This window comes from Pygocentrus nattereri, chromosome 30 (genome assembly GCF_015220715.1).
Source record: "Pygocentrus nattereri isolate fPygNat1 chromosome 30, fPygNat1.pri, whole genome shotgun sequence".
NCBI classification, from domain to species: domain Eukaryota; kingdom Metazoa; phylum Chordata; class Actinopteri; order Characiformes; family Serrasalmidae; genus Pygocentrus; species Pygocentrus nattereri.
Genome location: NC_051240.1, coordinates 16,273,628 through 16,301,176, shown reverse-complemented (window position 1 = coordinate 16,301,176; position 27,549 = coordinate 16,273,628). Strand labels below are relative to the sequence as shown.

The 27,549-nt window shown below is 43.2% G+C and overlaps 2 protein-coding genes across 8 annotated transcripts in view; one reads left to right on the top strand and one right to left on the bottom strand.

Moving 5' to 3' along the window:
* Nucleotides 1-8,429, bottom strand: part of LOC108437687 (unc-80 homolog, NALCN channel complex subunit) — a 57,005-nt gene extending 48,576 nt beyond the window's left edge. For 6 of the 7 annotated variants that reach the window (XM_037536476.1, XM_037536473.1, XM_037536477.1 and 3 more), the window contains exons 1-11: nt 8,148-8,429; nt 7,750-7,798; nt 6,719-6,875; nt 5,723-6,012; nt 5,432-5,555; nt 3,874-3,938; nt 3,611-3,741; nt 2,131-2,398; nt 1,717-1,851; nt 1,405-1,621; nt 453-584 (exon numbers count right to left, since the gene is read on the bottom strand). In XM_037536476.1, the coding sequence (XP_037392373.1) occupies nt 453-584; nt 1,405-1,621; nt 1,717-1,851; nt 2,131-2,398; nt 3,611-3,741; nt 3,874-3,938; nt 5,432-5,555; nt 5,723-6,012; nt 6,719-6,875; nt 7,750-7,798; nt 8,148-8,239 (1,660 nt within the window). In that variant the 5' untranslated portion in view covers nt 8,240-8,429. The remainder of the gene's footprint in view (nt 1-452; nt 585-1,404; nt 1,622-1,716; nt 1,852-2,130; nt 2,399-3,610; nt 3,742-3,873; nt 3,939-5,431; nt 5,556-5,722; nt 6,013-6,718; nt 6,876-7,749; nt 7,799-8,147) is intronic. The other variant, XM_037536471.1, reaches the window with a different exon arrangement.
* Nucleotides 8,430-17,932: 9,503 nt separating this feature from the next.
* LOC108437688 (glutamine synthetase-like) lies at nt 17,933-23,507 on the top strand. The gene is made up of 7 exons (XM_017714954.2): nt 17,933-18,070; nt 19,481-19,665; nt 19,755-19,916; nt 20,103-20,249; nt 20,362-20,489; nt 21,685-21,884; nt 22,444-23,507. The coding sequence occupies exons 2-7, from the start codon at nt 19,500-19,502 to the stop codon at nt 22,757-22,759; spliced, it is 1,119 nt and encodes a 372-aa protein (XP_017570443.1). The 5' UTR covers nt 17,933-18,070; nt 19,481-19,499; the 3' UTR covers nt 22,760-23,507.
* The last annotated feature ends 4,042 nt before the right edge of the window (nt 23,508-27,549 follow it).

Below are 27,549 nucleotides of genomic sequence, written 5' to 3'. Positions count from 1 at the left end.
TAATAAATTAATAATACATGTTGAAACAGATTACATAGCTATGCAAGCTGCTTATTTAGCTGCTTGGCTAAGTGATGCTACACACTGCAGCCTTCCATGTTAGTTTCAGGGTGAGAACGACTGGTTTATAACCACTGTGAGTTTCTGGGAAAGTTTGCCAAGTGCTCACCTATGAATTTAGGACACATAATATTCTCTCTGAAGCCATTTTTGTGTTCAAAGCTTCATTTTGTAGTTTTGCACTGGAGCTGTGAGGCTATAATGTAGCTAGTAATGGAGACTTATGCCCCTTCCAATCAGCATTGTACAAACTGCTTGCCTAAATTTTTACATATAATAATGATGAATATATAATATTTATGAATACATTTCACAAACAAACAAGTTTAAAAAAAGATCAAATTTTCTTTGTGAGACCACCTGAGACCACCTAAACTGTGGAGATGTCTTACCGCCCTCTTTGATGGTGTTGTCACTGTGGCTGTTGGAATGGTCAGGCAGGTTGTGGTGGGAATGGGAGTGCTTTGCTCCAAGACTGTCCATATCTCCTGCTGTGTCTGTGCTGCCTCGGCGAGTGAACCTTCCTGCAAGACAAACAGGCACATTTAACACAATCCAGTACAGACAATCCTTGTTTTGACAAGTTTTAAAGCACTTCCCTTCATGTTGAATGAATAGAAAGTAACTTCTGTGTTTGGGTTCTTCTTTATCTACTGATGCTTATATTATACAAGTGAATTAGAATAGAATTAACAACCATTTGTCACTGTGTGTGTTTTGCAGACCTCTGCATTTAACCCATCCGTGCAGTGAAACACCCACATACATGCACACTAGTGAACACAAACACACACTAGGGGGCAGTGAGCACACTTGCCCGGAGCAGTGGGCAGGCCTATCCACGGCACACAGGGAGCAGTTGGGGGTTAGGTGTCTTGCTCAAGGGCACTTCAGTCATGGACTGTCAGCCGAGGGGATCGAACCGGCGACCTTCCGGTCACAAGGCTGGTTCCCTAACCTCCAGCCCACGACTGCCTGAATTAAATCTTCAAAGCACTAATAGTTTGTGAAAGGACGATTTGTCAAAAAATCTAATTTTGTACAATTTTCCCTAACGTCAGACATTTGTTTGTGTCCAAAGTTTGCTTTTTTTAATTTTACACTGAAGCTGTGAGGCCAATGCAGCAAGCCTCAACAATTATTGTGCAAACCACATGCCTAAATCATTGCACAACCTGTTACATAATCTCAAATAGACTTGTTTACATACTGAAATAAACAAAAGTACATCATGTTGCTTGAAGACTGAATTTGAACCAGAAGTTTTTTTTTCTTCCAAATTTGATTTCAGCAAATTAGCACCTTAAATCTTAACACCAGTCACAGCATTGAAAGTGGCATTACCCATGATGGTTGAGGGCCAGCCGCCGCGCTCTAGGGGGCGGCGTTCATCACCCAAACCGGAGAAGCTCCCGAATGAGAATGTGCTCCGCGTGGGCGAGACATCCAGGTGGTCCTCGTGCATCAGGAAAGGAACGCCCATACGCCGCTGCCTCTTTTTCCCTGTGTGGTGGAATGGAATGGAGCCCTTCCTCTCACGGTCCTCCCGGCGGTTCTTAAACTAAAGGTGGACAAATGTCTTAAGGCACTGGTAGGGTACAAAAGGGGTTTCTCATTCTTGAAATGCACAGTAAAGTCCTACATCTATAAACAAACCTTTTTGAAAATATTCATGCCCATGTCAGACGCGAGGTCTGGGACGGCTTGTCTTCTGAGGTTGGTGATGGATACTTTGGAGAAGGTCTCTGAGCTCAGAGATCTGCCCTCCTCATTACACTTCAAGGTCATGTCCTGAGGACAGAGAATGAGTGACCATAAAATATCACAAAGCCACACTTCGCCCTACCCGTCTATCTCAACAACAATCGGGACTCCCTAACCCTAGATGTGAACACGCAAAGCAAAGGGATAAGGTCTAAGTGGTAGGGGTGAGGGGTGAAATGGGAATGGGCTAAAATCCCTCATGTGTCTGTTCGTTATCTTCTTCCAACCATCACAGATAGGTAACATACCAAGTGGTATTAGTTGTGTCATTCTGTCTAGATGCAACAGATCTGCGGTCCAACCTACCTGTGTTTTATGTGTGTTGACCAGAGAGGGTGCTGCAGCTACCATGGAGCTGCTTCGGGGTCGAGGCAGAGGTGCTATGGGCAGTTCGGGGGGCCGCTCAGGCTTCTCCTGTAGTATTTGCCGCAGTCGCTGCAGGTAGAAGATGAGAGCCCAGTGCACCCCCTCTTCTGTCCAATGAGGCTGCAGCAAGCAACGCAGCACAGCTACGTCGAAGTATGTGGCATACCTTGCCCGCTGGGACACAGAGATGCCGCCAGGTGCTGAAAATCTACCAGGAATAGGAGAATGAGAGAAGGAATCAATCTAAGAACAGAGGATCTGTTGAAAAGGAAGTACAATTTTAAATTCAGTTTGTTTAGTGCTGTTGCTCAGCAACTGCGTTAAGCACACACACTAACACGACACCAGATGGAGTGACAGATTTAGTAGAACAGATCTTATCTTAAAGCAATAGCCATGTATGTAAACACCCCTGACATGATGTTTAGACCACAGGTGTCCAGTCTTATTTGCTAAAAGGCCTGAGTGGCTGCAGGTTTTCATACCAATTAGGCAGGAGCGCACCTGATCAGCTGTTGAAGAGTGAGACTAACTGATTAAATGGAGTTAAAAGGAGTTAAATGAAGCGAGAGTAAGGCCTAATCCCATCTCATCCCTTGTCCCTACCACAGAGCCCTTAGCCCTCTGTGCGTGTTCACGTCTAGGGTTAGGGTGTACCAATTTTTTTGAGATAGAGGGGTGGGGTGAAGTGTTGGGGCTACATGGTCCTCCAAACGGAGGTTTTTCAGAGACTCCAAACAGAGAGATATGAGAAAAAAAGAAAAACCAGCAAAAAGGGTGCACAAGAGACCAAAGAAACCCACAAATATGAGAATTTTCTCTGTTAAAAAGCTACAATAACCACTCGTTTTTCTTCATAACAAGCATAAAATATTTAACAGCATGCTGATGTCTCAGTAGCTAGCTACCTAACTTTCCCGTTCCGCCTTAAATAGTCCAGCAGTTCTGACACCTGAAGCGCCAGAATGTAACAGCTGCTCCATTTATGGTGGAACGGGAAAATTCGAACAAGAATCTGGAGAATATCTCATTTCAGCTTCACATCACTGAAGAATTAGGGGGGGTGATAATAAATAACTGCCCCCCTCTTTGAAGGCGTATGAACCCTAAATGTAACTAAAGCCTAGCAGTGAGGAGCTGAACTTTCCCCTCCTCTGCTGTCCCTGCAGACGGGCAGGGTCGCCTACAGAGCAGCGCTAGTAGCTGATAATGAAGTGAAGCTCTTTTTATTTGAGGGTCTCATTTCAGAGGGAAGATCTTAACCACTGCCCTGTAGCTCAGCTCCAGTGGATTAGGGTGACACTCAAAAACAAGGGCTAAAGAAGAAATGGGATCAGGCCTAAGAGTGAGCACTCCTGGTTCAGACACTTCTTCTTCTTTGCACAGATGTTTCACACTTGCAGCCCGGTTTTGCACTCACTTCTTCTGGGAGAGGCCTCTCTCGTATGGCTGCTGTGAGGAGCCTCCTCTCTCCACTGAGTTGCCACGGCGACAGCTCTGGCCCGTCACCGACGGGGAGGAGGTGTCCGACTGGGCTGATTCACACACCACCTGGGAGTCAGATAGGAAGCCTGATCACATGACAGCAGCCGTGAAATCACATTTCTTTGTCGTGAGAGGAAATAACTCTCCACCGGGATCTAAAAAACTGGTGAAGGCTGTGCAGATACTCCTAAGACCTACCGTTGAGCAGGGGTTGCTGGTGCCACAGGGGCTGCACTGGTTATTCACCAGAGAGTTCCTCTTCGCTGTGGATGTTGAAAAGAAGGCACATGTTTGACAACATGAGGTTACACAAACACATATGGACGCACTGTGACGTCAAACTTTTTGGCTGTTTCCACAGCAGGCAAAAGTGGCCCAAATCGGATTTTTTTGATTGGCTGTTCACACTATCTTTTAAATATCTCTATGCGACATCAGTCTCAACAGATCAGCTCCTAAAACGACCCACATGTGCAAAAGAACAGAGTTTCAGAGACTGCGTCACGCGGCTCATCCAGACGTAAACGATCACGACGATGAACGAACGCCAGTCACTCCCAGAGGATCAGCTTCATCTTCACCAGCATCACAGGAGCCACCATGAAGCTTCACTGACTGACAGCTGGGCTCATCACTCAGAATGTGTTCGAGCTTCCCGTAAAAAGGGTGCGGTCACTTCTTTGGTTCACGGATTCTTTAAACTTTGCTTTCAGACTTTTAACTGCTCTTTGATGCTGCAGCCTCGTTCTCCTACGGCTGCACTTGGACATTTCTATAAAAATCTCATTGGCGAAAAGAACAAGGAGCAGTTGCGATGAGTCTCTTTGGTAGAGAAACATCAGTCTAAATGTTTATGAGTCTCAGCGGCGCAAAAAGAGGACGACTGTCAAGTTGGATTAACATAAAAGTCGCATGAATTCTGTTCAGACTGAGTTGCACTGCTGCAGATAAGTTAAGTGATACTTTTTTTAATCCCACCTCTGCATTTAACCCATCTGTGAAGTGAAACACCACATACACACACGAGGGGCAGTGAGCACACACTTGCCCAGAGCGGTGGGCAGCCCTATACAAAGCGCCTGGGGAGCAGTTGGGGGTTAGGTGTCTTGCTCAAGGACACCTCAGTCATGCACTGTCGGCACTGGGAATCAAACCGGCAACCTTCCGGTCACAGGGCCAGTTCCCCAACCTCCAGCCCACGACTGCCCCCGGATACATATCGGATTTCAGTACCACAGATGAAAGGGTCTCAAATCGGAATTGAAAATATCAGATTCAGTGTGTTTACACTGACACACGTCTGTGTCACATATGAAGAAAAAGATCAGATTCGGGCCACTTTTACCTGCCGTGTGAACAAAGCCTTTATTGAGAGGAACAGTTTGATGAAAACCAAATGTACTTAAATTTCCTCATATACCAAAAGTAGTTGATGAGCACCTTTTGTGCCACATTTGGTATCCAAAGTTTTGCTTTTCACTGATACAAGGCTACTTACATGACCTCTGATACTACGATATTATTTTATTCTTAAAAATTAACAACAGCACACAGCTGAAACTGTAGCAAAACCCATCTTTAAGCATGAATTTGGACTTAATTTTCTTAGATTATCGACCATGTTTACTGATGTTTAATATGCTGATTTTCGTATGCTGGGGTGAAAGGACCAAGAGTTGTCTGGTATGTTTTTTTGACCTCACAGATAACACAAAGTTTTTACCGCAATTCATTATGGACACAAAAGCGATCTCACCAGTAACGATGTTCCGCATAGGCTTGATGAGAGCAGAAAAGGCAGGAACATCTGGCTGGCGGTGCTCCCACATTGGCTGCCAAATGATAAGCCCACTAGCTAATCGAAAGGTGAGATCAGACTCCTGCCAAACACAAAATGTTGAGGATCAATGAAGCTTACAGTGACCTACATATTTGCCATAAACATTACACTGAATAAAGAACTGTCAGAACAGACCAACAGTAGAATATGGAAAAAATAAGTACCAGGGTATGAAATTTACACAGTATCCAGAAGTTCGCCACCAACCTTGATGCGGTGTATTAGAGGAGCGAAGAGAAATACGAAAAGCTCCACAGTGGCCATGTTCTTGTGGTAAAGCTTGGCACGGGCGTACTCGTTCTCTTCAGGGGTGCTGCCACTCCGCTCAAGATTTCCCTGGTTGCCCAAGGGTTGCAGAAATGCACTGCTGCCACTACTGCCCCCTCCAGACCAGCCATGTCCCAGGTCCTGGTGGCACTCCTGGGCAGCCTCCAGCAGCATCCAGTGTAGAGTGTGGAGAAGTTTGGTCTCGGCCACACCAAGCTTGTCCTGGTGCCCTGGCGGCGAGACAGGCTCAAGGTTCATATCTTGATTTCAGACAAAAGCAAGCAAAAAGTTAAGCAAGCGAAGAGAAAATAGGCTTTGCTTTTACATACCAGACTCCAAAAAAGACTTTTATAGGAGTGCTATCATTTTAAAATGACAAGCCAGAATCTAATCTCCAACGCGCCTTTGGAACTCATCCTTCACAATCCTGTTCCTAAAGGACTACTAACCTGCATATCGCCACCAAAACCTCGTACCTCAATTTTGGTCATTTTTCAGTTTTTGACCTAATTTGAAACTGCCTTTTGTTCTTTACGTTGTGGGTAAATTTCATGAGGAATGGACCAAAAGGAACGTCCCAAAATGACTTGGAAAGACGTCTGGTTCCATTGACTCACATTAAAAGTAAAGCAGTTTTTTTGCCTCTCCTGTAAAGTTACTGGAGTGCTGGAGATACAAGGATTTCTTCCAATATTTTGATACTTAATAATGCTAATCAATATTTCCAGAGTTTATATAGATGTGTTAGAGCACGGAAAACAACAAGACAAAGGCTGGGAAGCACTGATACAAACTCTATAAACAAAATCTAGCCAGCAATAACCTCAAGAGCAGGGGCATGGTGCTTACTTTGATTCCCAGATCTCACTTAAACAAGAACAGCCAAACTGGAATCATCCTACCACATCGAAATGTACATCGGTTTTGGGTTTATACCTAGCTTGTTACGGTTGGAGAGGAGGATGGAGGTGCAGTGGAGGACATGAGGGAGCGCTGCCTGCACCAGCTCCCAGCGTGAGATGCTCTGGATGGCCTCAGTCAGAGCTGGAGAGAGTCCATGGAGCTTATTCTCCACCAGCACACGCTCAAAAGACTGGCAGAGGAATGAAGAGATTTCCAGGTTATTAAACAGCAATGGTTAAACTCCTTGGGAAAACCGGTGGTTCCTAAACGCACTTTGTCATGTTCTTCATAACGTTCATACTCCATGAGCTCCATTCAGAAGCTGGGCGTCGTGTGAGGCTGTAGCTCTTCTCTCCAGTCTAATAGACGGTGATGTCATTTTAAACCCTTATAATAAAAGAAGCTGAGCTCAGTTTGTTTTTCTACTGAAAGTCGACCCGTTTTTCCCCAAATCTGGGCTCTAAACTATAAACAGACGGCGTCTCTTCAGTGATCTGCTCTGGAAACATCACTTTTAGAAAATAACACAAAGAGCGTCGCAGATTTTTGGCTTTCAGCAGTGAATTATAAGCATGTAGTGATATGTGGAGATCATAAAACACACGTTCTGCTCATTTGAGGGGCTTTTACAATAAATAAATACATAAAATAAAAATTGACATTTATTTCATGCAGTTACTGAATAGTTTGCCTTACGATTTGATCACGAAAATTCAGATGGACAAAAACCTAAACACACCCTGGAGAACAAGTTAAAAATACAAACAGACAAAAAATTGATAGACAACAATTGTGTGTGTGTGTTATGCTGAAATGATACACACATTTAAATCAGTTCATTTCAATTCCTTGTTTTTTTTTTACAGTGTACGTGTTCATTTTATTAAGTGTAAATGCAATTAAAAAAATGCAAATTTTATAATTACATGGAACTGATTAAACCAAATGACTGTCCAGTCTGTCCAAAGTAAGCTATGGCAGGGCCAGGAGCCTGAGGTGTAATGAGGGGAGATTAGGGGTGGGTGAGGGGAACCATCTCCCTGATGAGCACTGAAATTACTCACCACACAGGAGGCTTCATACTGCTTCCCTAGCTTCGGTCTCAGAAAGGCACTGAAACGGACAAAACACACATTCTGTCAGACTGGACAGCGGCCAGTGGAAAGGGTTTCACAGTGAAACTGCACAACCAGTGCATCAGACCAGAGTCACAGCCTGGCTGACGAGCTGTCGTGTAATACACGTTAGAAATACTCGTGTGACATTCTGCGGGAGACGTTTCCAAACAGCGTTGTGTTTTCACCTAACAGCGAAAACACTGGTGCGCCGAAAAGATGACGCACAAGTGAGCCCGGCATACTCAGAGCTCGGGATGAAGCAGCCGTGAACCTGGGCTCCTCTCCGGCCGAGGAGGAACCGTCCCCGCCTGAAAACACCTGTTATGCCTCGTTTCATCTCTGACCTGGTCTGCCTCCAGAGGAAGGTCTGAATGGGGAACGGTATCCCTCGGCTGTTCTCCTGCTCGCTGTCGTCCAGGCTTTTCCTCTTCACCATCTTCAACCAGCGGCTTAGCGCAAGAAGGATGGAGCGAGCGGGCCGTGAATAGGGCTTTTCCCCGCGTCCACGTCCACGGACACCGCTTACATGTCGAGAAAATGGCCGTGGGGGGGGACGTGTGCCGGTTTAGCCACCACCTCTTTGAGCTATGAGGTAAAATATTACAGCGGCAGCAGCGATGGATGAGTCCCAGTGCCCTCTTAAAGGCGCAGTACGCGCAGCCTGTATTTGGGGGTGGGGGTGGTGGGTGGGTGACGGGGGTGGGGGGCTGGGGGGTGGTCTTCCCAGAGTGCCTATAGCATTTATCATAAATGCAGAGAATATTGATAAAAAATACTATACTATAAACGACTGAGTACTGAGTACAGTCTCCTAAGTATACTAAATTACAATACATAGAAAAGTAACGTCACAGGACAGTCAGAGTACTTAAAGGGGAAATGACTTAATCGTTCAGCGGTTTAGATGCGAACAAAATCATTCAGAGGGGTTCAGTGTGAAATGCTCGGAGCCCCACCGTGACATCCTGTATAAATAAAAATAATGCGTGGCTACGAATTAGTAAGGGTGTGAGAATGAGATGGTTAAGTTGTGGCCATGACTTAGTTTTTTTTTTAATTTTTTTATAGAAAATGAACCAAGACAAATATTACAAACAACTGAAAGAACAAAAATAAGGACTAGGTCTGATGGGAAATGATTTTATAGGAAATGTTGGTGACTGAGCTGGATTACTAATACGCTAACTACTAACTAATACACAAAGTATAATTATTTCCAAAAATTGTGACCCTGTGCAAAATGTAAATCAAAACAAAATTCAATGATATGCAAATCATTTAAATCATATCTAATTGAAAATAGTACAAATTGCTTTTTTGAAATATAAATGCCAATTACTTTAATGCCAGCTGCCTTTTGCTATATGTTTTTTAGTCTGACATAATTTGAAAATACCTGTTGGTCTTTATTGTATTGCATACAATATAATATTTATACTACAAATATTTTAAATATTAACTTTAATTTTATATTAAATTTCACGATGAATGGACCAACAGAAATGGCCCAAAATGACCAGAAATAGTCTGGTTCCATTGACTCGCATTAAAAGTAACATAGGTTTCTTTCCTTCTCCTGTAAAGTTCCCATTTTGGAGATATGAGGTATCTCCATCTGGAAAGCATCCTTGAGCATGGGAAAGGCGCTATATAAATAAGTGATGAAGGAAAGCAAATTAGACTGAGTGGATAATAATAAGTGGAATTTTGTCTAATACTCTTAACCTGTGGTGGGCCGCCCGGAAAACACGAGCAAAACACCAGTTACCACCAGCTTCGCCATCAGCGGGCCAACATTGGTCCACGACCTTCTTGCTATCAGTTTTGCCATCAGGAAAAACCAGCTTCCCAACCCCCCACCTCACTGTTACTGGTTGGCAGTTTTCCTCCTGAGGTTTTTCTGTTAATACACTGCATGAAAAATTCACTTATAAAACAGTTTTATTTCTAGATATTTTTTCTTTCTCACGCCTTCAGTTCAGTTAGCTAGATCTAGTCGGCCTGCTTGTGAGCCCAATCCTCAGTTTAGTTCGGGCCCAGGTCTGTCTGGGTCCTTAAACAGTTCTTTGTATCAGAATTGGTTCTTCAGATCCATGAAAATGTGTTGTAGATGGTTCTATACAGAACCACTTTAAACAGGGTTCTATATAGCACAAAAAAACCAGCACCACACAAACATCACACACCCCTTTCTGGTGCTATATGGAACCATCTACAGCACATTGACCTCAGGCAGCACTGCATTAAAACAGACATTCTGTAGTGGGCATATTTTTCAAATACAATTTATCAGTTTGATGATTTGATGATCTGTAGTATTTTCATTTAAATATAGGGTTTAAATGATTCGCACATCATTGAAATCTATTTTTATTTAGAACCCCATTTCCAAAAATGTGGGATGCTGTGCAGAGTGTAAATAAAAACAGTTCAACGATGTGCAAATCATTTAAACCATATATTTAGTTGAAAACTAAGACTTGGACAGGGTAGCGAGACGCAAACGCAGAGAATCTTAATGCGCAAAAATCAGAGTACAGACAGGCAGAGTCCAAAAAATCAGGAAAGACCAAAATACAGGGGTAGTGGCTCAATAAAGACACCACAAGGGGCAGAGTGAGACTCCCGGTATATAAAGGGTGGCTGATGAGCAGACTGTAGGCAGGTGTGTGAGTGTGGGAGGCGTCAACGTCTCCCAGAGAATCCGATCTCTGAGTGAAGGAACGGTCAGTAGGCGTGACAAAAACAGTACAACATGTCAGTGTTTCAGTTTCAACATTAAATTTTACTGTTTTTTTGTTTTTAAATATATGACCGTTTTGAATTTAATGCCAGCAGCATTTTGCACAGTGTCCCAACATGTGTACTATCCTACTGTATATCACTGCTGTCGGAAGAATCCTCCGTTTTTGTCATTTTTCACTTTTTGAAATATTCAAAAATACCTGTTGGCCTTTATATTGTATGGCATACAATATAAATTATATTTAATGTTAAAATATTAAACGTAACTTTTACTTATTACATTCAAATTTCATGATGAATGGACCAACAGAAATGGCCCAAAACGACCAGCAAATGTCTGGTTCCATTGACTTACATTAAAAGTAAAGCAGGTGTTTATATGTATATATTAAGTACACCTTCCTTGTTTCAGCACTCTTAGACCATTATCAGACCTCTAACTAGACCTCTAGTCCTTCATCAGTGGTCACAGGACGCTGTTGGCTGGATATTTTTGGTTGGTGGACTATTCTCAGTCCAGCAGCGACACTGAGGTGATTAAAAGCTCCAGCAGCCCTGCTGTGTCTGATCCACTCAGACCAGCACAACACACACTAACACACCACCACCACGTCAGTGTTACTGCAGCACTGAGAATGACCCACCACCCAAATAGTACCTGCTCTGTGAGGGTCCATGGGGGTCCTGACCACTGAAGAACAGGGTAACAGAGTATCAGAGAAACAGATGGACTACAGTCTGTAACTGTAGAACTACAGAGTGCAGCTATACAGTAAGTGGAGCTGATAAAGTGGACAGTGAGTGTAGAAACAAGGAGGTGGTCAGAATGTTATGCATGAAGGGTGTATGATGATAACAGTAGTGTAAAGGGTCAGCCTGTGCTGCCGGCTGCCAGCAGAGGGCAACAGCGACAAGACACTGTTACTCCAGGAAACTCAGAATCCCAGAATACTGTCGGGACTCAGAGCACCCTGTCCTCCGCTCCAAAGTCCCAGACGATATGGAAAAACGTTACTAATTCATTAATGTTAAGTTAAAGTTTTAATTCTAATTTAATCTGTTCTCTGATGCAGTGAAAGGAATAAAGCATGTTCTAATGTAAAATAGAGTTATACTTATATTTATTTAATGATTTCCAAGATAATGATTGTTACAATGCTTTTATTAATTAGGGTTCGAGGACATTTTCCCGACAATGCCACGGGGTAATCAGGGCCAAGCAGGTGCATCTGCTGGTACTGGCATTTAAGGTTGAGGCTACAGCACATCCATGTCACACCTTTGTAGAGGGGTGACCGGTACGGTTTTAAGACTAGGTGGGTATTAAAAGAAAAGAAAGAGGAAAAAGAGAAGGAAAGCATGAAAAGAGAAAACAAACAAAGAGGAGAAAACAGAGCCCTGCGTCAGGCCAGTGGACTGAGAAGAAAAAAGAAAAAAGGAAACTTTGTTTTGATTTGATTTCGAAGTGTTTCTTTTTAAGGCCGGACTTCAGGGGACCGTCCCGTGTCAAGTACATAACTCACTTACATCTTCAGAAGACGTGGCCTAAAAGTTTTCTTTTGATACTCTTTCAACTCACAAACATCACCTTCAAACCACAACAACAAAAACTTCATCCACAGGTTCTGTGATAACACACTGACGTCAGAGAGCTCTCCAATTCCCCAAATCTTACCAGTGGTGGACGAAGTACACAAACCATGTCCTCGAGTTAAAGTTGAGACACCCAAGGTAAAATATTCCTCCAGTAAAAGTAGAAGTTCCTCCCTTTAGACCTCCACTTGAGTAAAAGTACTAAAGTATTTCCCTTCAAATGTACTTAAGTATAAAGTAAAAGTACTAAAAGAGTAATTCTGGCTCTGATGTCCTGTTATCATTTTTATAACCAGACTGGCTTCATGAACTCATTTCAGGTGAAAGTCCTCCAGCGTCTCTCTTGGTAAACCAGTCTTTTAATAGAACGTCATTAATTAGTGACGCTGACGTCTATTAAAATGATCAGAAGCACAAAACACTGAAGGTAAACAGTTTCCATCAGGGAGAACCGAGTGGCTCTGAAATCACTTTTTACACACAAGCAAAGTTTCAGTTTCAGATTTATTTACAACTTAGTTCCAAGTTTAAGTTGAATAAAAACTGGCTTTAAACTCAGGATCACAGATGAGCTCCTTTACTATGTTGATCTGTAGGCGTCTGTTCATAAACATAAACCAGCCCAAACTCATTTACTATAAAATGAAATGGTGTTTGTAGAAATTCAGAAAAAAGCCGCGTCAGTCTCGACTGCATATGTGGACGTATTTCTATATTGAGCTCTATTTACACAAAGTTAGGTTAGTTCATCATTTATGTTGAACAGACTCTCCCAAAGTTTTACGCTGCTGCGCTGACGTTGAACCGCATGCTGCACTGGGTCGGTATGACCAACAGGTCAAAACCAGCTCTAAACAAAGTGACCGCTGGGCCCTGATTGGTGCTCTGGCTTTGCGCTTCTTTCGTTTTGACATGTTACGTTTTTATACACACAGAAACCAAAAGGAACGACAGATTTCTCAAAATGTAGGAGGAAAAAGTCGGATATTAGACTCTGAAATGTAGTGGAGTGAAAGGAAAAAGTCCCCAGAACGGAGAAACTTCAGTACAGATACACCAAAAATACTAAAGTACAGAAAATAATTACATTTACTCAGATACTCAGTTACTGTCCACCACTGAAAACTTACATAGTGCAGCTTCAACGATAAGAACACTGACTCAAAAGTACAGGTAGACTCTGATTTCTCTGCAGGTGGAACTGAATGAAGGGCTGTTTATATCTTCTATTAACATGCGTTTCATGTTCTCATTGCCTGCAGATAAACTTTGGTCACACTTTTCACTTACATGCTTCTCCGCTGTGACCAGATGAGATCCAGTATAAATTACATGTGTAATTATCACATCAGAACATCTGACGTTTCTATATTACTTCGGGTTTTCTTGTCAGTCAGTATCGACAAGCTTGTGTGCGTTCATCAGCCCAGAGAGGAGGAAGGTTCTTAGCTGTGTCCTCCATCTCACGTTCCTTTGTCTGCACCTGAAAAACCCTGAAAGTTACAGCTATTTTTATCTCCACCTCTCCTCCGTGACATGGAAATCAATTGTGCGACACCTTCATACTGGCCATCCAACGCCAGAGAAGATGCCTGAAGCTGCTCCAAATACACTCAAAACGACGATTCATGGCCATCACAAACATTAATCAAATATTTTACATAAAACTTATTTTAAAAACTAAAATACACTTTATTTATTTACATTACTGGATACATCCCAAACTGATTTACTTGAATTATATAAGACGTGTTAGAGTTTTCCACTAAATCTTATTAGCAGGCCATCCACCTTGGTTATTGAGTGCAACTGCAATGAAATAGTGATGCTCATTAACTTAATTTGTGTTATTTTTATGTTTTTGGCCAAATATTCATGTTTCATTTGACGTACTTTGAGAGATACTCTAGACAAGACGAGCGAATTAGCTAGCTAGCATCCTTGCTAGGTCTGCTGTCATGGTAACGGGTACAAAAGGTAGATTAAATAAACGATGGCAGGGATTTATTGTGAAGCTGTATATAAAGTTGTATTCCATTCATATTCAAATCAACAGTTCATGGTTTCTGTAACTGTAAGTTACCTCGACGTGTCAGCGTGGCATGAAGTGACGGATAGCGTTAGCTGCTAGCTGGCGTGACGGGCAGCGTGAGAGCTGCACCTCAGTAAGAACGTTGTGCATAAACATCTGCTTTAATTAGTTCAGTTGGGAGCGAATAGGAATGCTAAACCAGCTGAAATCTATAAGATTCTGTTTATTTCTTTTACGTTAGACTTTAAAGTTTACATGTTTCCTGTAATGTGACTCAAATACGGATTAACACAGTTTGGACGGCAGTAAATGTTTGGGGGTTTTTTTTGCATGTTTTGTCATTTAACACATTTATACAGTCTGAGTAACTGTGCTGTGAATACAGAAGGTACTACAAACTCTTTAGAGATGCATAAATATTACGTAAAAGAATTTCATAAATCCTACAAGCACTTACATAAAGTACATTGGCTCCACACGCATATGAACTAATCGAATTCTTAATCTATAGGGTTTAATATGATGTCGGCCCACCCTTTATTCACAGTTTAGTGCCCCTTTTGGCTCACGCGCTTGACCATAGACCCCCCTGGCCAGGTTTTAATTCAAAAGTCTGTCTTAGAACAAAGGTGCAGCTGGTTCCTTTCTTATGATAATTGCCCAAAATTACAAGAAAGGAATGTGTGAAGTGGCCCAACTTCAGTGTTTGCCAGTTTAAACACCCCCACAGGCTAAAGTCACAGCGAGGTGTGACACAGTCATTAAGCACACAGACACTGACTGACCCACTCAGCTTACCAGCCCACTTGTCTCATCATTGGCCATTTTCCCTGAGCTAATCAACCAAAATCAGTTCAAAAGATTTTCATTTGATAATTACGCCACCGCTCTGCTTTTGCAAGATATGTACACTGATGCTTATGAATGGATTTTGCCAGATTTTCTGAAGCTGAATCAGGAAAAACACTGTGTTTCCTTGAGGTGCCACTAGGGGCCGCAATTTACCTACTATTATCAGCGACAGGGACCGCGTGACTGTGAAGGCCTTTTAGATTTGAGACATGTTTTAAATAACTAAATTCAGTTTAATAAATAAAAAAAACATTGACATAACAACATAATAGGAGTTTGATTTTGCTCTTTGTGACAATACTGTCAGTGTTTTTCCATGACCTTAGTTCAACATGGGATCATATTGCGTAGATACCCATATGGAAATCTGATATATAGCCATATATACACATACATCATAAAGGGTCAGGCATGGGATGTAAAATACACTATATTGCCAAAGGTTTTCACTCACTCATCCAAATCACTGAATTCAGGTGTTCCAGTCACTTCCATGGCCACAGGTGTATAAAGCCGAGCACCTAGGCCTGCAGACTGCTTCTACAGACATTAGTGAAAGAATGGGTCGCTCTCAGGAGCTCAGTGAATTCCAGCGTGGTACCGTGATCGGACGCCACCTGTGCAACAAGTCCAGTCGTGAAATTTCCTCACTACTAAATATTCCACAGTCAACTGTCAGTGGGATTCTAACAAAGTGGAAGCGATTGGGAACGACAGCAACTCAGCCACGAAGTGGTCGGCCACGTAAAATGACAGAGCGGGGTCAGCGGATGCTGAGGGGCATAGTGCGCAGAGGTCACCAACTTTCTGCAGAGTCGATCGCTACAGACCTCCAAACTTCATGTGGCCTTCAGATCAGCTGAAGAACAGCGTAGAGAGCTTCATGGAATGGGTTTCCATGGCCGAGCAGCTGCATCCAAGCCTTACATCACCAAGCGCAATGCAAAGCGTGGAATGCAGTGGTGTAAAGCGCCGCCACTGGACTCTAGAGCAGTGGAGACGTGTTCTCTGGAGTGACCAATCACGCTTCTCCATCTGGAAATCCGATGGACGAGTCTGGGTTTGGCGGTTGCCAGGAGACGGTACTTGTCTGACTGCGTTGTGCCGAGTGTAAAGTTTGGTGGAGGGGGGATTATGGTGTTGGGGTATTTTTCAGGAGTTGGGCTCGGCCCCTTAGTTCCAGTGAAAGGAACTCTTAAAGCTTCAGCACCAAGAGACTTTGGACAATTTCATGCTCCCAACTTTGTGGGAACAGTTTGGGGACTTATAGATTTATTAGCAGAATGCCAATGTACATCATACATTTGAAATTCATATATTGCCATACATTAGATCACTGTGTGGGTGTTGATGATTATGCTGTATTTTTATGTGAATATTACCCTCAGATGAATGTTTTTAGTATGAGAAGGTTGGTTTAATGTTTGCATTAAGGGCTTGAGCTATGCCTGAACATGCCTACTTGTACTATAGTACGCCAAATTCGATCACCTATTTCTGTAAGCTTTTTGGTTTTAAATTACATTTTACAAGCTAGGCTTTACTAGGCTTGAGTAAGATGATGTACATCTTGGTTGCAGCATTTTCAGCTGCACTGAGGACTGGAGGTAATTTTGCACAGCGGGATATTCAAGGAAATAGGAGAAGTCCGGGTATTGGAAAATCCTGGCTTAAAGGGGTCCTCCACATATTTTTTTCTGCATAATTAAATGGTTAACATGTCAACAAAATCATCCACAGTGGTTTGGTGTGAAATGCTGTGTGGTAGAGAAACATACAGTGACAACTGTTCGCAGTGGTGGTGATGGGAACCAGACGTCCACCTCCTTAAACGTAATTTGTTTGATTCCATTCACAAAGGGCGTTGTAAGGCAAAATCATGCCGCTTTAGGCTCACTGGTGATTTTTAAACAGTAAATAAAGTGGTGGGAATATCCCAGCTGTCATTGGGTGAAAGGCAGGATACACCATGGACAGGTCACCAGGCCATCGCAGGGCTCTTGAACGACCAATAAACGCGCATTTACAAGCGAGAATTTGGTGGTGAATGAGAAAAAGTCGCGCTTCTGTGTGATCACCTACTTTTAACACAGCAAAAAAGACGGACACGTGTTCCCCAGATATCCATACCTCCTATTTCCGTGGGTATCTGTTTCAGCTTTGTCAATAAAGCCAGAGAGCTGGAATAGAGGAGAGTCACCACTCTGCAATATTTTCCGGGTGTCTCAAACGCTAGAGGGCGCTCCAAAATGAGCGAGTCCAAAATGAATGGGATGATACGGACCATTAGAGCCAAACCATAGTTATAAAAGCGGAAACCCTTCAACAGTGTTTAACAGCCTGAACAGTGAACATCATAAAACATTTTAACACCGCTGTTACACTTTTTAAGCGCTTTTAAACTCGGCGCCTAGTGTGCGTTCGTGACGTCACTGAGCGCGAACAGCCAATGAGCTGCTCGCCCATCAATCAACACGCTCTAGCGGCAAAGCCCCGCCTCCTGCTGCCTGAAACCCGTTTACTGTAGAAATAAAGGAAAGATACAGGTGAGATTTCTTTGTTTTTTTGGTGAAACTCATCCTCCTGCTGTCTGGAATGAAGGGAAAGTTCTGGTTCAGTGATTAGAAACTATTTTAACTTCGTTTTTAGCCGTTGGGCTCCATTCACTCCCGTTCATTGGGGACTCGCTCTCGGCCGCCCTCTGCTGCTCAGTCGGCCTGTTGTTGATATAATGGTGGAAATAGGAAGCGGCCAGGCGCCTCGTAAAGCGGTTCTGGTAAAGCCACAGTGTGGAGCTTGAGGCCGAGCCCCCTTTCCGTGACTGATCCAATGAGCTCTCGCCGCTCTCGTGACGTCGCCTGAGCACGCCCCTTGACGTGCGTCTCTGCCCAATCAGGGGCGGGCAGGTCGCCCAGCGCTGTTTAAAAGTCCGAGCCGAGGATTCGCCGCTCGGCCAGAGGATGAGAGGAAAACAGGGACGGATATCCACTAAAACCAGCTGGAGACACGACCGGTCACGAACTGATCACCTGTTCCCGTTGAAAGGTACGGGTTAGTGGCCTTTCATCGGTACAACGGAGGGGGTTTGTTATGTATACCTGTTTTCAGCGCGTTTCACGGGTCATTTTTGCGTTCGCTCGTTTATTCTGGGGTGCGCCGCTGAGCGGTTTGTATTAAGATGCGTTTCGTTTGCGGGTTTCCATTCGGCACAGCTTGCGGTGCCGCAATTCACCCGGTCTGTTGCGTCACTGCGAGCACATCCGCTGTGGACGCAGGTTCCTGTAGTCAGCGTCGTGTTTGGCTCATTACGTGTGGCTGAGGTTGTTTCTCATTGGATGATGGCTGGTAGGGGCCGTCGTGCTCCGAGTCCAGCCTCAGAAGAGCCACTCAAGAGCTGTGATGTGTTTTGGGTGAAGGAAACGAAGCTTTGCGGTGTTTCCTTGTTGGCGTCTGTTAAAACGGGTAGAACTGCGGATTTTGACCTCATTCCAGTCAAATGGTGCGCCTTATAATGAACCTGCCGCCTGTCTGGGGTATAAAAGAACGTTGGATTGGCGTTTTTCTTTATTTTCTCCAGCGTGTTGTCCTGTTGACCCGTGTTCAGTGGTTCTTCAATGCCCCCCCCCTCCTTTATGATCCCTTTGTTGGATTGCTAGATCATCTAACCAACATGTTTACTGCCCTTGTTTCCCCATACGCTCAACATTGGTTCTTCAGTCAAGGGAATGGCTCTGCTTAGAACCATGACCTCTATATTGGATCAGTTCCATCTTAAATGGTGATGGAGAACGTGTTGTGTATATGGTTTTACCTAGAACCACTAGAAATCGGTTCTATATAGCACCGAAACAAAGGGTTCGTCTGTTGTTACAAGCTTGACCATCAGAACCATTTTCGCAAAAGGTTCTACATGCAACGTTCTCCATTGTCGTTGAGAAGCTTGTAACAATAGAAGAACCTGTTTTGGGGCTGACAGGTTCTTAATGGACTCTATGCAGAGAACCATTTAAACATGAAATGCTTCTGTACTGAAAGTTCTTATGTTGTGTCAGTCTTGGAGCAGTAGGAGAACCTTTGTTGGTTATGTAGAGCCATTTTCAAATGGTTCTACGTAGCACCGTATACAACACATTGTCCGTCAATCTGAAGAACCATTTCACCATGCTGAGAACCATTTAAGTGTGAAATGGTTCTAAAGAGAACCATCCCCTTTCCTAAAGAGCCTTGTATGCCAAAATAATACATCACGATGGGTTGATTTAGTGTCGTATAGCATGTATAGTATACAGCAGGATGTTTTGGGTGCTGCCCACGTCTTTATTTAGAGTTGGGTGGCTTTTTGAACTAACATGGTTTGAACCGTGGTTGATGTCCAATAAAGTGTCGGGTGTTATTGCTATATTTTTAGATCTGTAGCTGAACAAACTCAACAGATGTCTCTACTCTCCTCCTCAGGTTTCTTATAGCCAAAACAATGGCCACCTCATCCAGTGCCAGGCTCAGCAAACCTGTGAAGCAGCAGTACATGGAGCTCCCACAGGGAGACAAGGTGCAGGCCATGTACATCTGGATCGATGGGACAGGCGAGGGACTCCGCTGCAAAACCAGGACTTTGGATGAGGAACCCAAGACCATCGAAGGTACTGGTGGCACCTAAATGCTTTCCCGTGAAGTGTAATGTCTTTTCTTCGTATTGTGATGTATTTTGGTAACGGCTCCCTGTCCACAGAACTCCCCGAGTGGAATTTCGATGGTTCTAGCACATACCAGTCGGAAGGCTCCAACAGTGACATGTATCTCATCCCAAAGGCCATGTTCAGAGATCCGTTCAGGAGGGACCCCAACAAGCTCATTCTGTGCGAAGTGCTCAAGTACAACCGCAAACCTGCAGGTAAGAACTTTCAGGTTTCAGGTTAAATGATACATTTACACGTAAAAAAGGATTTGCGTAGATGTATGATGGATATTTTTATTAATATTCACTAGTAAAATGTTCCATCCTGCATGTTTAAAATGGCTTAAGTAATGCAGGGGTGGGGGAAGAACGCACCGCTTAATGACCTGATCGAATTTTCAGAAACCAACCTTCGCCAGACGTGTCAAAAGATCATGGCTATGGTGGAGAACCAGCATCCTTGGTTCGGAATAGAGCAGGAGTACACAATTTTGGGCATAGATGGTCATCCTTTCGGCTGGCCCACAAACGGCTTCCCTGGACCACAAGGTAAATGTTAATGAGTGCCGTTTAGGAGCCCAGAGTAAGAGTATTGTCTTGCTGATTTTGTGTGAATGGTTGCGCTTCCCGTCTAAACTAACAGCACCTTGTGTTTGAATAGGTCCATACTACTGTGGAGTGGGCGCGGATAAGGCCTTCGGAAGAGACGTCGTTGAGGCCCATTACAGAGCCTGTCTATATGCTGGGGTTAAAATCTGTGGCACCAATGCTGAAGTTATGCCCGCACAGGTAAGTCTCTGAAGTTCTTTTGGTGCTGGATTAGTTTTACCTGAGGAGGTACTGCAATTTTAAGATGTTTGACTTTTTTGAATCCGATACACTTTAGAAAGTGATGTTTTAAATAAAAATGTACTTGTTACCCATTTTAACACTGGTTAAGGCTGTTGGAGACAATGCTTTAACACATCTGTTTTTACTGTATGAATCCACTGTATGTGATCTATACAATCTAACGGTAGTGGTTCAGTGAATGGTCTCCTATACAGAGAATGGATGGATTCAACTTTCTCATTGCTCAGTACAAGTACAATGAAATGAAGTTGGCCTCTACCAGACACAACAGGCATAAATGACCTCTATGAAATGTATAACCTTATGACCACTATGTACACAATTATATCCATAAATATATGGGACATATATTTGGACGTATATATGGGACAGTCATGGGCTGGAGGTTAGATAACCAGCCTTGTGACCAGAAGGTCGCTGGTTCGATCCCCAGATCTGAGAGTACATGACTGATGTGCCCTTGAGCAAGACGCCTAACCCCCAACCGCTCTCTGGGCGCTGTTAATAGGGCTGCCCACCACTCTGGGCAAGTGTGCTCACTGCCCCCTAGTGCGTGTCTTCACTAGTGTGTATGTGGTGTTTCACTGCATGGATGGGTTAAATGCCGGAGGTGGAATTTCCCCGTTGTGGGACTAACAAGGGTCACTTAATCTAAACTTAATATCGTGTGTGTGTGTGTGTGTGTGTGTGTGTGTGTGTGTGTGTGTGTGTGTGTGTGTGTGTGTGTGTGTGTATAACGTATCACACACATTGTGTTGTATTCTATATACAGTGGACAGTCTGTTGAATGAGTGTAAGGGATAACAAATAATGTGTGCAACATACAAGTATGAGTATTAGTGCTGCAGGATCATGGTGGGGGGGAAAGAAGGTGGACCTGAGCCGACTGGTTCTTGGTCAAATCCTTCTGTATCTTCTCCCAGGTGGGAGGCGTTTAGTGTGTGGCTGGGGTGGGAGGAGTCTTTGATGCTACCACTTCACACAAGCCATAACAACCTGTCAATAGACACAAATTACAATACTGAACCTCCTCTGGTGAGACCTTTCCAGCTCCAGTAGAGAGCTTGAGATCACTTTAATTGACAGTGATGTGTAATCATGCTTACAATTAACACCCTTGTCTCTTCTTCAGTGGGAGTTCCAGGTGGGTCCTTGTGAGGGCATCAGCATGGGGGACCACCTTTGGATGGCTCGCTTCATCTTGCACAGGGTATGTGAAGACTTCGGCGTTGTGGTCTCCCTCGACCCTAAACCCATCCCAGGGAACTGGAACGGAGCAGGCTGCCACACCAACTTCAGCACAAAGGAGATGCGAGAGGAGGGAGGCCTGAGGTATGTTGGTGGAAAGAAACAAAGCCTGTTTTTAACTTGTATTAGTAATGGAATCTGTTTTAAACCTTTAAACTAGTCATCAAATGTGACGAGTAGAATAAACGCCTACCCAAGTAGTTTTACATCAAGGGAATTATGACTGAATAAATGGAAATAAAAGTTGACCAGCATAAACTACTTTGGTACCAAGTTCTTTACAGATCTGCAGTGGAATGTAGTCCATCAGTATCTAAAGCATGGTCTTTTTTTTTTTTTTTTTTTTTTTTTTTTTTTTTTTTTTTGGGATCCTTATAGTCTAAAATAAAATGCTGATGCTCTGAAGTGGGAAATGTGACCAACAACAAAGCAGTTCAGCAGCTGGACCAGCAAAATGGATTGAAATGAAATCCCATAAAGAAAAGTGGCTCAAATGTTAAATTAAAGTGGCAATGAGTAGAAAGTACATTTACTTGTACTCAAGTATTTTTGTGAGGGGAAAACAAAAGTATCAGCATTTATAGCAAATATAATGGCCATTGCACAGCTGAGCTAATCACATCTGTTCCTCCTCTGACTGCAGGCACATTGAGGAGGCCATTGAGAAGCTGGGCAAGAGACACAAGTACCACATTCGTGCCTACGACCCTAAAGGGGGACTGGACAACGCCAGACGTCTGACCGGTCACCATGAAACCTCCAACATCAACGACTTCTCTGCTGGAGTCGCTAACCGTGGTGCTAGCATTCGTATCCCACGTGCCGTAGGCCAAGATAAGCGAGGCTACTTTGAAGACCGCCGTCCATCGGCCAACTGCGACCCATACGCTGTTACCGAAGCCCTTGTCCGTACGTGTCTGCTCGGTGAAGAGGGAGAGGAGCCTGTGGAGTACAAATGAACTGTTCCATGCCCCTCTTTTTAATAGCTCAGTCTTTTTGGGGGTAGAAGTGCCATGTGGGTTTTTTATTTTATTTTTTTGTACTGTAGCCTGTGGTTTTACTGGAGCCTTGTATTTAGCTGACTGGTCAATCTAATACAAGAGAGGGACTAGATGAAACTTCATCTAGGATATATATATATATATATATATATATATATATATATATATATATATATATATTTTTTTTTTTTTTTGGGTCAGTTTGTCCCAATTTTTAGTGTGCATTGCCAGTTTTCCCAATTTTAAGTTGCAGCAGACCCTATATTCCAGATGCTGGCTGACATCTAGTGATTTCAAGAAGGAAGGCTGTGTAGATTTCTTCTCCACCTGTATAATTAGGACTAGCTGTTTTTGTACATGGACATTTGTGAACCTCTACTTGAGCATGCAATGCATTTTTAACATGGTTTTTATTAACTAATCGAGTTTTAATTACTTTAAGACTGTGCCATTGCCATGTTCTAGTCCATTTTTGGATTCAGATCACTGGTTTGTATTGATTTTTCTGAAGGGGTCCAAGATGCTTTTTTTTTTTTTTTTTTTTTTTATGTATTTGTAGAGCTTCCCTTGTGGAAAGTTCCCTTTTTTCCGTTCTTGCCTGAGGAAGTGTTTTGGTATTCTAAACTTAGTGCTAGATTTATAACAGAAAAGAAAATGGATTAACTTCATCACCAATACATTAAAAAGACTTGATACTTCTACCAAACCTTGTTGCTTTAGTGCTTCTTTTCTTTACATTTGGATAATTTGAATGAGTGTGGGGTGTCTTTTTAAAAAAAAAAAAAAAGTGCTTTGACAAGTGAAGAGGGGCTAGTTTGGAAGTTATCCTGCATAGTTTGTGAAGCTTGGTAACCTGACAATATCAAGTGCTATGATTTCAAATTTTCTGTTTAATTTTGAACATTAAAAGCAAATAATGATGGCATGTGAGGAATTGAGGGGAAAATGGCTTAGTTAGTACTGTCTTTGCAGACAACAGGCTTCAGTTCTTAAACTGATGCCCTGTAAAGACAAAAGAATTTGGGACACACCTCTTAATTACTGAGTTCAGGTGTGTCTGCCACACCCATTGCTAACAGGTGGATAAAATTAAGCATACAGCCCTGCAGGATTGGGGAGGGTGTAATGTACCGACTGGAATCGATGGTAACTCATTCTGTGGAGTGATGAATCTGGCTTATGTCAGACAGATGGACCGGTCTGGGTTTGGCAAATGGCAGAAGAATGTAACCTGCCTGGCTGCACTGTTCCAGCTGTAAGAGATGATGCTGTGGAGTTGTTTTTCAGGGGTTGGTCTAGAACCCCTTAGTTCCAGTGAAGGGAAATCTTAATACTTCAGCAGAACAAGACCAGAACCTTCTCTGTTCCAGCATGACTGAGCCCCAGTGCACAAAGCACGATCCATAAAGTCATGACTGGGTGAGTTTGGTGTGGAAGAACTTGACTGACCCTCAAGGAGTCCTGCCCTCAAACCCCATTGGGATGAACTACAGGGAGATTCACTTGAAAGAGGCCCTGGATACTCTGTTGTAACTTCTGTTATGAAGAAGCATCTGAACCAAAAAAATATGCTTCCAAACTTGATGTGTGTAAGTGATTGCACTACATGCGATGCTGGTACTGATCGCTGTTTTCTGCCAGACACATTTTGATGCAATGCTCCATCTTCCTGAACATGCCTTGCCTGAACAACAGGGCCTACCTCATCGCTCAGATGCAGAGGTATCCCAGCTTGTTCAAAGCTCCGTGTACCGAGGAGCTCATTGCACGTTGTTTTGATCAGATTGCTTCATCCTAATGAGAGTTATTACAGAAACTTCTGGGCCTCTTTCGAGTGAATCACCCTGTAGAACGGAAATTGAAAGCCAGTCCCTCTCGTCCAGCATCGGCGTCTGACCTCACAAATGCTCTTCTGGATGAATGGGCCAAAATTCCCACACACACTCTCTAAAATCTTGTAGAAAGTTTCCCAGAAGAGTGGAAGCTGCTAGAGCTGCAAAGGAGGACCAACTCCATATTAATGTCTAAGGATTTAGAATGGAATTCATAAAAGCTTCCGTGGCTGTAATGTGTAGATGTCCCAATACTTTTGTCCATATAGTGTATGTGATTGAATGTAAAGGGCCCATATTCTACTCTAACATTTACTTTGAATCATATTTCCAAACCTCATAAGTCATAACGAATTTTTCCTTGATTACTTCTCCTCAGAATAAATCAGGCTGTTTTTGATATGGAAATGACTGATATGTTCTCTGTTCTGATTGGCCGCTCTGTTTCTCCTTCATTTAAAAGCCAATCTGGGCAGTAACTCCTAACTTCAGCATGTCTGTGGATGGAAACTGCAGCCAGCTGAACAGGCAGATATATGTAAATGCATCAGTTTTCGTCACATCATGCAAACGATACTTACAGAATGGGCTGTTCTTTTGCAGCTTGGACCCAAGAGTGAAAGATCAGTTTTGAAGTGTTTAAAAATGACAAAAAACTGTTTTTTTTTCTTCCTTTAAGTGAGAAAGTCTACACATACTTTAGGTTAAATGCAAGTCAATGGAACCAGAATTTTTTCCCAGTCATTTTGGGTTGTTTCTTTTAGTCCATTCATCAATGAAATTTACATACAATGAAAAGGGTATCAGGTGTTTTCAGATTATGTCAAAAACAAAAGTGGAGATACAAGGTTTTCTCTTGACAGCAGCAATATGGACTGTTTTAACTGGGAATGAACAGAATGTTTTCACACTTTAACTGTTAGTATAAATAAATAAAAAAGTTCTTTTATTTAAAAAAAGAAAAACACGAAAATTGAGGACACTTTAAAGAATGACTTGTTTCTGCTGATCTTTTCTCAAATTCCATTGCCGTATCTATCTCATCTTGGGGCATGTAAAACAGCGCCTGCACAACCTGTGCCCAGCGTATCTGATAACGTCTGGCCCAGGAGAGACCAGTCTGCCAAGGGTACGGCTGCAGGTTGTGATTCCTATCAAATCTGCTTCTGCTTGGTAGGAATGAAAACCTGCTGACACACCAGCCCTTTGTGGGTAAGGTTGGTGACCCCTGGCCTTGCAGGTCTGTTTTGGATACATAGATGGATAAAATACTGCAATTGATACACAAATTCCACCTGTTACGTTCAAAGAAATGGTCTTTGTGTAAGATTAAACCAAAACAATGGCACTTTCGGCTCCGCCAATTCAAATTTAGTGCAGGGAGAACTTTCGGCCTACGTGACAACTCTTTCTCAATGCGGTGGCATTTATGCACGTCTACATGACCATTTCTCATATTTGGGCATGTTTTGATGGACTATGCAGAAACAAAGGCAATAAATTTAGAAACACAGACGCGTGTTGTATGTTCTCTTACGTATGGATGTGCATCCATGCTAGTTTTCCAGATCCAGATTAAGCCTAAATCAGTTTAGGCCTTTCAATCAGGACTCACACAGCTCCAACATTTAGTTACTATACAGTAATGGTACATTAATAGTGTAACTTTCATGTCAGCTCCTGAATGAATGCAGTGAGAGCAGAGACTGGCTCTTGTGCTGCTGTCACGTTGAACCAGGAGTCCCTCAGCTGTGTTTTCATCCTGCCGATATTCTATCCTACGGAGCTTCTAATAGCAATGGGCACTGATTCAGAGCAGACGAGAAACAGCAGGCATGCCGTTATGAAGCCAAAATGACGAGCAGAGACCCAGTGCACCTAAATTTGGACTTCTCAGACACCTGCCTGGTCAACATCACGTGTGGAGCTATTCCATTTCAAGCGATTAAGCTGTAAAGGGACAGAGTGTTCCCACCTATCTTTTCTTTGGAATGCATGCACGTGTGGTTTTGCTGTGTGTTGTTGCTCTCACCTGTATCCTCAGGTCAGAGAGGGTCATCAGGTGCAGTCTGAGATATAGGGCAGACTTGTCCTGCAGGGTCGCAGCAATGTAGAGTTTAGCATTCACCCTGCTTCAAAGGGGAATTCCACAGATTTTTCTAAACTTTCTGCATAGTGAAATGGTGAAGACGTCATTCAGAGTGGTCTGAAGCGAAATGCACCAGTCAGAATTGTTCACAGTGGTGGTGATAGGAACCAGACGTCCACCTCTAAAAGTTCCCTCACAAAGTTATTAAACGGAATGGTTATGAATGAGGTATAGAGGTACATGCAGGGTCTTTTGAGGTAAAATAGCACCTCAAGAAACCTTTTTTTCAGGTTTATCACTATTTTATCATTATCACCTTTATATACAAAACTCAGAAGAGACATGAGAGATTAATGGCTGTTTTGCTTCTCAAAAAAATACACTATATTGGCAAAAGTTTTCACTCACCCATCCAAATCATTAAATTCAGGGGTTCGAGTCACTTTCATGGCCACAGGTGTATAAAGCCGAGGCCCTAGGCCTGCAGACTGCTTCTACAGACATTAGTGAAAGAATGGGTCGCTCTCAGGAGCTCAGAGAATTCCAGCGTGGTACCGTGATCGGACACCACCTGTGCAGCAAGTCCAGTCGTGAAATTTCCTCACTACTAAATATTCCACAGTCAACTGTCAGTGGTCGGCCATGTAAAACGACAGAGTGGGGTCAGCAGACGCTGAGGGGCATAGTGCACAGAGGTCACCGACTTTCTCCAGAGTCAATCACTACAGACCTCCAAACTTCATGTGGCCTTCAGATCAGCTCAAGAACAACGTAGAGAGCTTCATGGAATGGGTTTCCATGGCCGAGCAGCTGCATCCAAGCCTTAC